Source organism: Diabrotica virgifera, chromosome 5 (assembly GCF_917563875.1).
Source record: "Diabrotica virgifera virgifera chromosome 5, PGI_DIABVI_V3a".
Lineage (NCBI taxonomy): Eukaryota > Metazoa > Arthropoda > Insecta > Coleoptera > Chrysomelidae > Diabrotica > Diabrotica virgifera.
Window position 1 is genome coordinate 170,136,826 of NC_065447.1, and position 14,061 is coordinate 170,150,886.

The following is a 14,061-nucleotide window of genomic DNA, read 5'->3' on the forward strand; positions in this document are numbered from 1 at the left end:
TCGGGAATATTTTGAGTAATTGATTAAATAATATTAATATATTATAGTGTATTTGATAAATAATTGATTTAAGACGTGAACTTAATAAAATGTTATTTATTGTGTATTATTTGTGGAAGATCCAAGCAGAGAATACATCAGAATAATATTTTCTTTGATCCAAATCCAAGTATTTTGTTGTTAAAGATGTTCAAAATTGTAAGTGTTCCATAGTAACAATATATTATTAAAAAATCCCTTTAACACTTTTCCTCTTCTTTTCTCTATTGAGTATTAGTTTTTTGTACATATAAATTATTACAATCACTGAATACATAGTTAGTGAAAAAATTATCACATTTATTAACTAAATTAATAATTTGCAATTATACAAATATAACAGTTATCCAAGAACATTCAAAAGCCATCTCTTTAAGTTAACCAAGACATTTTCAAGTAGAATTACATTCTAGTAATGTTTACATATCCATACCAGTGTGAGTTTTACTACACGTAATTTGCCATGTAAAGACAGAAAAAGTAGGGATAGCCGTAAAATATTTGCGAATTATGTACCGATAGCCTTAATTTTTTATAAAAAAATCAAATTTGACTATGAATTAAAAGTTTGGTAAAGTAAACCATAGATTTAAAAAAATTAACTTTTATTACAAAAATTAATTTTTTTTAACAAATATTTGATTTATGTTACCACCCAATCAACTGATTCATTCAAACTAGAAAAAAATCAGGTTCGGCTTTAAAAAATTAGTTCGTTTGGGTCTTAGAAAAATTTCACACTGTTTACGCTTTTTGAAAACTCTAATATGAATTTTACAAATTAGACAAATAGGCAATTAAAATGGCATATTTATTTTTTCCCCACCCGATTACTTAATTTTTTATTAAAAAATCAAATTTGTCAAAATCGGAATTTTAACCTAAAAATGAAAAAAAAAAGATGAAATCACGGTTTAACTCGCTACAACGTTCCATTTAAAAAATTTTTTTTTCTGAAATTTTTACAGCACATATCTCTTACCATTGTGAAGACTATGACAATTGTTGTAGACTTTCAGTCTTCTTCTCGTAAAAGTTATGAATTTTTAAAAATAAAAGGTACAGCTTGGTGAATTGCAAAGTTAAATCGTAAAAATTAAGTGAAAAAATTTAAAATTTATCTATTTGATCCCGTCTATGTTAAACTATAGAGTCCAAAGAGAAGTGTTATGGGGAGTTTTAGATCTAGACGTGTTATAGAAAAAAAAATGGTAAAACTTTTAATTTTAAGAAAACGTTGTTTAATTTTTTTTATTTTTATGGTAAAATTGCGATTTTGACAAATTTGATTTTTTAATAAAAAGTTAAGTAATCGTGTGGGGAAAAAATAAATATGCCATTTTAATTGCCTAGTTGTCTAATTTGTAAAATTCATATTAGAGTTTTCAAAAAGCGTATACAGGGTGAAATTTTTTCTAAGACCCAAATGAACTAATTTTTTAAAGCCGGACCTGATTTTTTTCTAGTTTGAATAAATCAGTTGATTAGGTGGTAATAGTGTAACGATTGACCAAAATAAGAGACACATCGATCTTACCGTTCAAAAATTATGACGAATATAAATTTCTGTCAAAATGCGAAATTCGCCCTGTATATTATTAAACAATGGGAGCAGACACTTTTTAATGGTCATTTGTTATTCCCCATAGGGGCCGCTATACGAGGTAGGAGTATGTACAGTTCCTCATGACTCACCCTGTATATATAAAGGGTTGTCTCCAGCTAATGCCGTTTCTCTTCCGTCAGCCAGGACTTCCAGTTTTTTCGATCTTCCCAGTCTCCGTCTTCCAATCCTTTCTTAGACATGGCTTCGTCGACTTCATTTTTCCAAGATCTTCTCGGTCGTCCTCTTCTTCTCGTTCCTCTTGGGCTCCATTCTGCAACCTTGTTTATCCAAGTGTTTTCTGCTCTGCGTACGTGGCCGTACCATTTTAGTCTTCTCTCGTCTATATATTGCTGGGCATCTTTTTCCACTTGAATTCTTCTCCTTATCTCCTCATTTGTTATTCTGTCTCTTCTGGTGAGACCACAGCATCTTCTCCAGTATTCCATTTCGATTGCCAGCATGCATTTTTGGGTTTTTTTTGTTTATGACCCAAATTTCTGCGGCATATGTCATGATGCCTCTTACTATTGTTTGGTATATCATTTTTTTTGTTTTTCCCTTGATGTTCTTATTCCAGATTACATTATGGATATCTAATTACATTGAATAATTCTCTGTTAATTTTCATTCTATTTGGCTGTCTCTCAAGCGATTTTATTTATAAATGGTCTGGGTAAACATTGAACAATGTTGTGGACAAAATGCAACTTTATTTGACTCCTCGTTGTATGGAGATTTCATCGGTGTAGTTATCTCCAATTTTTACGGTGACGGTTTACACGAATATCTTTATCAACTATTCCTATATTTTTTAGCATCTGCAATAATTTTACATCTTGAACTTTATCGATCTATGGAGTTGGTCTGTATCACTCGCTGGGAGAATTGCCCTTTTTAGAGCAGGGAAATTTATGTTCTCTTAAAGTGAATCCTTAAACATGGACCTAGTATCGTAAATGTTTACTCATGATGGTCTCACTAGACCGAAAACGTTTTAAATAAAATTTACCATGTATTTAAGATGACTTTATTTCAACTAGTGGGCTAGTTTTATTTACTACACAGAATGTCACTGAATATGACCTTGCTAGATCGAAAACGTTCTGATGTTTTTTATTCCATTTGGATGACTTTTTAATGGTTTTAATAAATTTTATACCATTATAAAAACCGAAGTTTTAACTTCTACATAAATTATTTTGTTTACTACTTATACTTGTATATCGTTAATATACTCGTATTACATACTCTCCAACAACTCTTACTCTTACACATACATAGTCTTACTCATACTTATGGGCATAATTAAATACTGATCGTTTAATATATTATTAAAGAGATATCGCAAAGGCATACGTTAATAGCGTGTCAAGACGTAAATAACGGATACCGGTCTATTTCAACACATACCTCAAAAGAGTTATCGCAAATGTTCTGGGGGCGGGGCTTAACGTTATTATGAAAACCGACTTTTGGGATTAAAATGTAACCTAGAAATTAATGTTGAGGAATAGGTACTGTAATTGTTTTTTTTATTGAAAAATAAATTTAGATATTGAGCAGGTTGACATGCATTTTAATTTTAATGATTTAACAAACAATAAATATAAATAATCAGTATCAAAATAATATAAAATATCTGAATCACTAATATCCTAACCACAAAAAGTAGTCTATGGTAGACAAAATAAGAACGCAACGTGTTTCTCAACATAGGAAACAATATTATTCACAGTTTTTGGTTTATAAAATTTGTATTCTATAAATTATTTTTATGTTTCATTCCAAATGTCAAATTAGCGTTAACGTTATTTATTACCGTCCCTTATTTCGACCTATATAGCGGGACACGTTATCCGGTATTAGCGTAACATTCCCTCTGCACTTGCGTACATGTCAAAATAGCGTATTTCGCTATTGACGTGCGATAAAAATGCATTGGCGATATCTCTATTATAACCAAAATTTTCTTTGTTACGTCACTGTTTGAGTTAGAATGATATCCCTCTCGAAGGTTTCAGATGAACACCACCACGCCCCCTCACAGCCAATTTATAAAAAAACCCGTGTACTCGCTAATGGCCTTATTATCCTTTCTGGGGAACTCCTGGATCCCAACACCGGCACAGGCACAGGCACAGGCATCCTCTCCTGATCCCTTATTAACGACCATAGCTACGCGGTCGACTAAGCGACACAAGCAGGCATTTGTTTCCGTCCTTTTGGCTTACGGTAATGAGACCTACGACGACAACTTGCGAGGTGAGTTTGTACAAATATCAGAGAGAAAAAATATACCTAACGCTAAATTTAACGAGAACAATACAGCTTATTTTATAATACACTGCTAGACAGAGGCAACTGCGATATCGTTTTTTGAAGTTATACTTCTTTAGGCGCGATTGAGAGTGAAATTTTATTATTCTGGGCGCATGCGCACACAGACAGTATGTAGTTCGTTACTAATCTTTTAAGTTATGTATATATCAGCGCAATTAAAAGAATATATTAGTGTTTTTTATTAAATGTATTATTAATTATAATTTTTGTGTCTTTGGATTTGTCTTCCTCGGGAGTAAGATAATAAAATATCTATTATAACATTTTTATACTTCACTTGATCTATTTGACACCGTGATGTGTAATTATATCCGAGACGTCACCTACACAGGGCTTGATAGCTTGGTTGGTAGAGCATTGGACCAGAGATCGAGAGGTCCCAGGTTCAAATCCCGGACGATTCATATTCTTTTTTTTATTTTTGGTATTACAGTAGAACCCCGCAAATCCGAACTAATTAGGGAGACAGCCTGTTCGGATTCCGAAAAGTTCGGATTATCCGAAAGTTAGCCTTAGAATGGAAAAGGATTGGGGAGGCCTATGTCCAAAGATGGACCGAAGAAGGCTAATTAGATAGATAGATAGCCTAACTAATAATTCAAAGGTTTTGTTGTCGTTGGTTTTGAGTCACTGCACTTGTCTCACTCTCTCCCTCTTCCACCCATCTCAGATTGATGTCACTGATGCAGAGCCAGTGTCATTGTTTGTGTTTAGTCGCTAACTCACTGGCTAGATTTACAATTTGAAAAAGCTTCATTTTTCCACGCTCCATTACAAGATGACCTCCTAGAAGTCGTACAACAACAGGATGAGAAAACGAAGAAGAAAGTAAAATTACAGAATGGATTGAAGCTCACGACAATGGGCACCAAGAATTTACGGATGAAGACATTGTAGACTTGGTTCAACCTCAAGGCAACCCTAATGAAGATGACGAAAGCGATGAAGAAGTTTCCCTGCCATATCGAGTGTCACACGCAGATGCCACTAAAGCTCTGGGCATGGCTCTACGTTATGTGGAGCAGAACTCTGATGCGTTACCGGTCATAATGTAATGCCTATGCGTAAGTAAATGGTTTAACATGGCTCCGTCAATTCGCTACACCTCCATGCGTCCTCCTTAGGGCTGCAAACGTTCTCGCTAGAGTGTGGACTATATTTTTGGACTCAAGTTGACTACAAGAGAACCGACGTAAAAGCACTACGTATCAAGTACGTATTCATTTTTAAGAAATTTTAAATGTCAAAGACCTATTAATCCTTGATTGTTGAATTTTCTGGTTTTACTCTGTATAATCCTGTTTTTAAGTTTTTGTCTTGAATTTTTAATTTTTTTCACTTTCCGTTGGTTCGGATTTGCCGAAAGTTCGGATTAGCGGGGCTCGGATTTGCGGGGTTCTACTGTATTTTAATAAATTTTTTGAAAGTGGTAGATAAGAAAGTTCGTTTAATATTTCAATAAAATACAAATGAACTATTCAGTATATTTATTTCGTTGAAATTATATAATAGAAGTATAACTTATACTCACCGGAGGGACCGCAGACGTTCGGATACAATTAGCGTCTCTTTGCAAAGACAATGACGTCGACTTTGCAAAGTAACAAGACACTTACTCAACACACACACTACACATTACACCTGAGTTAGTGATAAGTTATACAATTAGGTGGCTAAAGATTCTAGTTCTAAACCAAGGCCAGAATCAGAGAAAAAAATATAACTTCTTACGTGCGTACAAGGTACACACATTCTTTTTTTTTAACTGTTATTGTAAGACATTTTCTGTTTATTTGTTTATTTACATTTAACTTCTACATAATGAGTTTTTTATTTAGAATTAACGTGTTCGGCTACTATGACCACTTACACAAGCACTGTTACAATATCTAACCAATATGTTACAAAGTAAAATATGTTATAGGTTCTATTAGTCCATTCACTGACGGTAAAATATTGCAAAACCTCCAAATTTTTAAGAACCACTTGGATTGACATGAAATTTGGCAGACACTTAGCTAACATGTCAAAGAAAAAAAGTGATATTGTGCCGATGTCTGCTTTTGCCCGGAAGTGAGTTCTACCCTCTCTCTGGGACGAAAAAATATACGTTTAAAATAGTAGAAATTGATAAATTGACAATTCTAATCAACTTTTGTTCTATAGCGTTTTTTCACCAAGTTCCAAGTTAATACTTTTCAAAGTTATTTGCAAGTGAATATAATGATTTTTCAACAAAAAAAAAAAAAACACGTCTTAAATGGTTTTTCACAAATAACTCAAAAAGTAAGTACTTTATCGAAAAAACATTCGTAGCAAAAATATAGACTATAAAAATGTGAAAAAAATGGTGCATGCATGAGGTCTCTACGGTTTGTTTTTAACACACACTCTCTATTCACACCCAAGAAAGTTACTAGAAAAATCACCAAATATATCTTCTTTTTTGGTTGATCATATCGGCCTTTGACGGTAATCCATACATATTATATTATACTAATACGTTGCTAAAGAGTTCTAAAAACAACTGTTTTTATATAAAAGTAGACTAAAAATCTAAAAAGTAAAGCAATAACGCAGAAAACAAAAAAAATCGCCGATATAACTTAATTAATGTCAAAATTAATGTCATTAGTGTCAAAATTTCATAAATTCCATTAGTGTCAAAATTTAAATTACAAAAAAGCATTACGCCGCGGTAAATTTCAATTACTCCTCTTGGTTTAAAAACCGAGCATAGAATCTAGTAGAATCAGAGTTGTAGCTAAATGAATAGGTTCTTCTTCTTCTTAACGTGCCCTATCAAGTCCCCTTGACGTTGGCGATTAACATGGCGAAACTGTCTCTGTCTCGAGCTATTTTAAATAGGTGTTCTGCTTTCTTTATTCCTGTCCACTCCCGGATATTCTTCAACCAAGAGGCCTGCTTTCTACCAATTCCTCTGCGTCCTTCGATTTTACCCATCATAATAAGTTGAAGAATATTATACCGGTCTCCCCTTACTACGTGTCCAAAATAGGCAATCTTTCTATATTTAATATTATCAAGCAGCTCGCGGGTAGCATTTGCTCTCTTAAGGTGATACAGTAGCGATCAACAGGTAGCCAAAACGCGTTCCAAGATTGTGGCTGTAATTTTGAATATTTTTTCGAGATATTTAGCACACGTATTCGTAATATAATAAAGAATGACGGTACAGAGCCCAATTTGAAAAATATATTATTATGTGGAAATTACTCTGTAATTAAATACAATATTAAAAAAACGAGCCTGTACCGCCATTAACAAGAACAAAAAAATAGACTTTCTTCAAATAAACTTTTTTATCCGATGCCTAGATTTTGTGTCATTTTGGAACTACTAATGAAATAAAAAAAATTAGTAGTTCCAAAATGACACAAAATCTAGGCATCGGATAAAAAAGTTTATTTGAAGAAAGTGTATTTCTTTGTTCTTCTTAATGGCGGCACAGGCTCGTTTTTTTAATATTGTATTTAATTACAGAGTAATTTCCACATATTAATATATTTTTCAAATTGGGCTCTGTACCTCCATTCTTTAGTATATTACGAATACGTGTGCCAAATATCTCGAAAAAATATTCAAAATTACAGCCGCAATCTTGGAACGCGTTTTGGCTACCTGTTGATCGCTACTGTTTCCTCTTAAGGACTGCCACATTTGTCAGCATAGCCGTCCATGGTATTTTCAGTATACGTCTGTGCAGCCACATTTCAAAGGCCTCCAAACGGTTAATGGTGGATATTTTTAATGTCCATGCTTCGACACCATACAAGAGGACTGACCAAATGTAGCATTTAATCATGCGCTTTCGAAGTTGAAGTTGCAAGGTATCATTACAGAAGAATGACCTCATTTTTAAAAATGTCGTGCGGGCTATCTCGATTCTACATTTTATCTCTTTATCTGGATCTAGTTGTTCAGTAATATGACAACCAAGATATTTAAAACTGGGTTATTTAAAAATAGGTTCATATTCGTCAAATTCCAAATACACTATTTCTAAGTGGAATAACCAAACCATGAAGCACTTTTTGGGGAAAACTCATTACAATTTTAAAGTGTTTATAAAAATATTTATTTCTGTTTTTTTTGTAAGTTTCTAGTATGAAAAGTAAACAAGTTACGCTCAAAATAAAGCTAGTCTCTTTTTTTGTTAAAAAATAGTGAAAAACACCCCCTAATAAGCATCCCAAATGAAATTAATCGTTACCGCTTCACAAGTTGCTTTACTCTTGTATGTATTGTTTACCTACATGATCTGCTTAAAGTGCTTATTTTTGAAAGGGATGCAGTTGAAAGGGCGTGAACGAGTCATTAATCACGAGTGTATGCAAATTTTGAACATAGCCCGATCAAATACTGACCGAAAAAAATAAAGGATGAAAATTTGGGGATAGGTAGTTGGAATTGTCTATTATTATATAAGAAAAAGTTTACAATTCTACATCCCCTTCATTTTACAAAAATAGAGGGGACTCTTGAAGAGACCCTCTTGAAGATGAAAAATATACATTGAAAATAAGACCGTAATTGGATAAAATGACTGATTCTAAACAACTTTTGTTCTATAGAGTTATGTCACAAAGTCAATAATTTTCGAGTTATTTGCGAGTGAATATTTTCATTTTTAACAAAAAAAAAAAAAAAAAAATGGTTTATGCGTGAGGTCTGTATACCCAGAGAAGCAGAGTTATAGCTAATAATCAGAGTTATAGTAAGGTTCTTCTTCGTCGAATTCCAAATAGAATATTTCAATGTGAAATATCCCAAAAACGGAGCACTTTTTGGGGAAAATTCATGTCAACTTTTTTAAAGTGTTTGAAAAATGGTTTATTTTTATTTTTTTAAAAAATTTCTAACATTAAAAGTAATTGAGTTAGGCTCAAAATATTGTTGGTCCCTTTTATTTTTTGGTAAAAAAATCAGCATCACAAAAAATTTTATCATTACCACTTGACAAGCTATTTTGCTTATGTATTATTCACATGATCTGTAAGTTTCATCGGTTCAAACTGCATATTTTTGAAAAAGCTGTAGTTAAAATGGCTTGAACGAGAAACTAATCACGAGTTTAGGCAAATTTTGAACAGCCATAGCATAACCAATTTTTGTCTAAAAAGAAAACAAAAAAAAAACAAAAATATTCAGAAAAGCAAAACGTACTTTCAGATTTATGGTATTACTAATAATTTTTTCAGTTTATTCCATAAAAAATTCCATTTTTTTCAATATTAAAAAAAAGGTTTTATTTTATACCCATTTTTTTTTCAAAAATGAGCACTATGAACCAACGAAACTTTTAAATTATATAAACAATACAATAAGTAAAGTAACTTGTGAAGCGGTAACGATTAATGTTATTTGGGAAGTTAATTAGGGGGTAATTTTCGCGATTTTTTTACCAAAAAATAAAAAGGACCAACAATATTTTGAGCGTAACTCACTTACTTTTAATGTTAGAAGTTTTTTTAAAAAATAAAAATAAACCTTTTTTCAAACACTTTAAAAAATCTGCAAATCTGCAAAGTTATCTGCAAAAAACCGTCCAAAATCATGTTTTTTTTTGTTAAAAATGAACATATTCACTCGCAAATAACTAAAAAAATATTAACTTAGTGAAACAACTTTATAGAACAAAAGTTACTTAGAATCATTTCATCCAATTTCGGAATTATTTTAAACGTATATTTGTTCACCCCGAGAAAATATTTTTCACCCCGTATTTCCCAATGTTTGTAAAATGGAGGGGATGTAGAATTGTAAACTTTTTCTTATATAATATAAGACATATTTTTTGGAGGTTTTCGTAAAATTTTATGTTCCCTGATCGGGCTAACAGCTATATCTTAACCAACTTTTATCTTACAAAAAAAAAAAAACAAGAAATCCAAAATATAATAAAATCCAAAAATTTAGATTTTTGGCATCAGTAATAATTTTTATAATTTTTAAATAATTTAAAAAAGCATCTTTTCAAAATCAAAAATTAAAAAAAATAGGTACTGTAAAACCAATGAATTAATATAACTTATACAGGGTGTAACAAAAATACAGGTCATAAATTAAATCACATATTCTGGTACCAAAAATAGTTCGATTGAACCTAACTTACCTTAGTACAAATGTGCACCTAAAAAAAGTTACAGCCCTTTGAAGTTACAAAATAAAAATCGATTTTTTTTAATAGATCGAACACTGTTTGAGGTTTCTTTTTGAAAAAGGACATGTGACATTCTTATGATAGGAACATCTGAAAAAAAATTATAGTGAAATTTGTGTACCCCATAAATATTTTATGGGGGTTTTGTTCCCTTAAACCCCCTCCAAACTTTTGTGTACGTTCCAATTAAATTATCATTGTGGCACAATTAGTTAAGCACAATGTTTTTAAAACTTTTTTGCCTCTTAGTACTTTTCGAAAAGTTAGTTTTTTGTGAGATATTTTGAATATTTTGTCATCTCCACCACATATTTGTGTACTGTAAGTACGATTTTAGAGACTTGGTAATAACATGAAAATTTATTTATAATTTACAATTTGAGGTATACTTTGAACCATATTAAAAAAGAAGCCACATCTCGATAAAAGGTGCCTTATCTGAAAAATTCTAAGAGGCAAAAAGTTTTAAAAACACTGTGTTAACTAATGGTAAAGCAATAATAGTTTAATTGGAACGTACGCAAACATTTGGAGGGTTTAAAGGCACAAAACCCCCATAAAATTTTTATGTAAACATATTAAAAAAGAAGCCGCATCTCGATTAAAACTGGTTTATCGAAAAAGTACTAAGAGGCAAAAAAGTTTTAAAAACATTGTGTTTAACTAATGGTACTAAAAAAATAATTTAATTGGGACGACCATAAAAGTTTAGAGGGGGGGGGGGGGGTTTAAGGGAACAAAACCCCCATAAAATTTTTGTGGGCTGCACAAATTTCAATATAATTTCTTTTTAGGATGTTCATGCCAAAAGAATGCCACATATCCATTTTCATTAAAAAATCTCTAATAGTTTTCGATATATTGGAAAAAATCGATTTTCATTTTGTAAATTCAAAGGGCTGTAACTTTTTTTGTGTGCATATTTGTACTAAGGTAAGTTAGGTTCAATCGAACTATTTTTGGTCCCAGAATATGTGATTTAATTTATGACCTGTATTTTTGTTACACCCTGTATATTATGATATAAATAAGGTATACGTAAAGCAACCTGTGAAGTATAATTTTGTTATGCTAATATTAAGTATTCTAATTAGGGGGTGATTTTCCAGGTTTTTTTTTACCAAAAAAAGGGACTAAATTTATTTTGTTGCTAGAAACTTTTTAAAAAACAAAAATAAAGTTTTTTGTATACACTTTGAAAAAGTTTAAATGAGTTTTGCCAAATGAGAAGCAAAAAGTGCTTCGTTCTTTGATTATTTCACGTTGAAATATTCGATGTACATTCGATTTCGAATTTGACGAATATGAACCTATTTTTCATTGGCTACAACTCTGTTTTACTGGGTCTATAAGATACCTCATCCATACACCGTTTTTTCACTTTTTTTATAAGCTATATTTTTGCTAAGAATGTTTTTTTCGATTTTGTGTTATTTGCGAAAAAACGTCAAAAAAGGTTGTTTTCTTGTTGAAAAATGAACATAATATTTACTCGCAAATAATCTGAGAAGTGTTGAAAAGTGAAAAAACCTTGTATAACTAAAGTTACTTAGAATTAGTCAGTTAGTCCACTTCCGGCCTTATTTTGAACGGTAATTTTTTTCACCTCTGAGAAGGGATGAAACTCATCCCCAGAGCAAAAGCACACATCGGCACGACATCCCTTTTTTGACATTTTAGCTATGTGTGTGACAAACGTCATGTCATTTCAAGTGGTTCTTTAAAATTTGAACCAAACACCGTGAGTAAATGGACTAAAGAAAAATAGTATCAGAGCCACACTGATTGAAATGTTTAATCAAGACTTTTTTTAACTTGTAATAACAGCAAATATAATGAACGATAAAAAGTAATACGGCATCAGCAGAGTAGAAAGATTCTAGTTAGGATTACAAAAAAATACATATTTGATATTGTGGATAGAGAAAAAAATAGTTAATTATTTTTAAATTAATCAAAAGGAAATGCACAAGGAAATCAACTGAGTACTTAACTGTTCTAATTTACGTTAGAAAAGAGAGTTGAAATGTTTAATCAAGATTTTTTTTAACTTGTAATAACAGCAAATATAATGAACGATAAAAAGTAATACGGCATCAGCAGAGTAGAAAGATTCTAGTTAGGATTACAAAAAAAATACATATTTGATATTGTGGATAGAGAAAAAAATAGTTAAATATTTTTAAATTAATCAAAAGGAAATGGCACAAGGAAATCAACTGAGTACTTATCTGCTCTAATTTACGTTAGAAAAGAGAGTTACTATAGAAGGCTCCTCATACATCCCCCGTATAACGCTTGTCCAACTTGTTTATATGTACTTATTATTTCAAAAAACATAGTGGCGACTTATATAATCCTCAACCGTATAGGATTACAGTGGCGACCTCTCATAGCAGCAAGTACTATCGACAGTATCGATTAGTAGTAAACAGTAGAAGTGTAGAGTTGTTTTCACATATATAATAGGTCGCGCATAGTACTTTTAATTGCCCAATTTTGGTAAATTTAATATTAAACGTCCAATTACGCGTCAGCATCATTTTATGAAAAAAATTTCGTTCTATAATTTACTGAATTAGACTGCTGTATTACTTTATAATTGAAATAAACAGAAATTAGTGTGACTGTTTTTCTCCTTTTATTTTAACGTCCGACATAATTTTATTATTAATGTTCAGACATAAATGTGACGACCATCAACACAGCCAATAAAAATAATTATATGTTTGCAATGGAATCATAGTTTACCGAATTCTTGTGATAATTTCAAGTATATTCAAATGGGAAATAAGCCACAATTTTACCTAAAAATGATTTTATTAACGTTTCGACACCCAAGTCGGGTGTCGTTGTCAAAATACAAAATAATACTAAATAAACAAAAATGTTGTTGCCTAGTAAAAAATTCTTCCAATAATTTATTTAATCTGACTCATTTATATCGGCAATTCAGACACGTATTATACATTTTAAAGTAGATGATTTTAAAATGATATTGCCAATATTGATGAGTTGCGTTCCTGGGACGACTTTACTAAAAGATAGTTCATTCGATTACATGAAATCAATCCCAACTCAAGAATATCCGTCACAAAAAATCATAGCATGTGATCTGTCTTTAAAAAGACAACCAAATGCAACCGTGGCACTGAAATTCTCGCGTTAGAGATTCCATAGTAAATCACGAGGGAAAACCAGGAAAAAACCTCGTGATACTATCCCGACATCGTAAGTATTTGGGTTTAGATTTAGTTTACTCTCAAAACTAATACCAAATTCTGACTTGATATTTTAAATTTTAAATAATACTAAAATACTAAATATGTACTAACTCGATATGTTACTGATTTACTAACTGTGGTATTTTCTTTCTATTGACTTCCTCCTTTAATATGGGTAACCACATCCTACTGCATTCTACCGAGGAATTTGCGACACAATTGGTTTCATTTAGCATAATTAGAGCCGCTTTTTTGATTTTTCTCTTTTTACTATCTGCTTCTTTTAGGACTATACTTGAATCTCTCCACTGAACTCTATGTTCATTATCCCATGCGTGTTGACATATTGGAGATCTATCAAATTCTTTATTTTTTATATAAGACTGATGTTCATTTACTCTAACGTCTAATGGTCTTGACGTTTCACCTATATAAAATTGTTCGCATTCACAAGGTATTTTATAAATACAATTCTTTGTTCTTTCTTGTTCACTGTTAGGTTTAGTTTTAGATAGAATAGATCTCAATGTGTTTGTTGTTTTGAATGTTGTTGATATGTTGAATTTATAAAATAGCTTCAGAACAACATTGTGATAAGTTCATTCTACACTGTCAGACAAAAATCCGGAACATCTAATTTTGTTTTTGTAATTTATACCCTTAATTAT

The 14,061-nt window shown here is 31.4% G+C and overlaps 1 protein-coding gene across 1 annotated transcript in view; it reads left to right on the forward strand.

The window, feature by feature from the left end:
- Positions 1-14,061, forward strand: part of LOC114330652 (alpha-L-iduronidase) — a 196,023-nt gene that overhangs the window by 77,790 nt on the left and 104,172 nt on the right. The window contains exon 7 of the mRNA XM_028280057.2: positions 3,660-3,907. Coding sequence (XP_028135858.2) covers positions 3,660-3,907 — 248 coding nt within the window. The remainder of the gene's footprint in view (positions 1-3,659; positions 3,908-14,061) is intronic.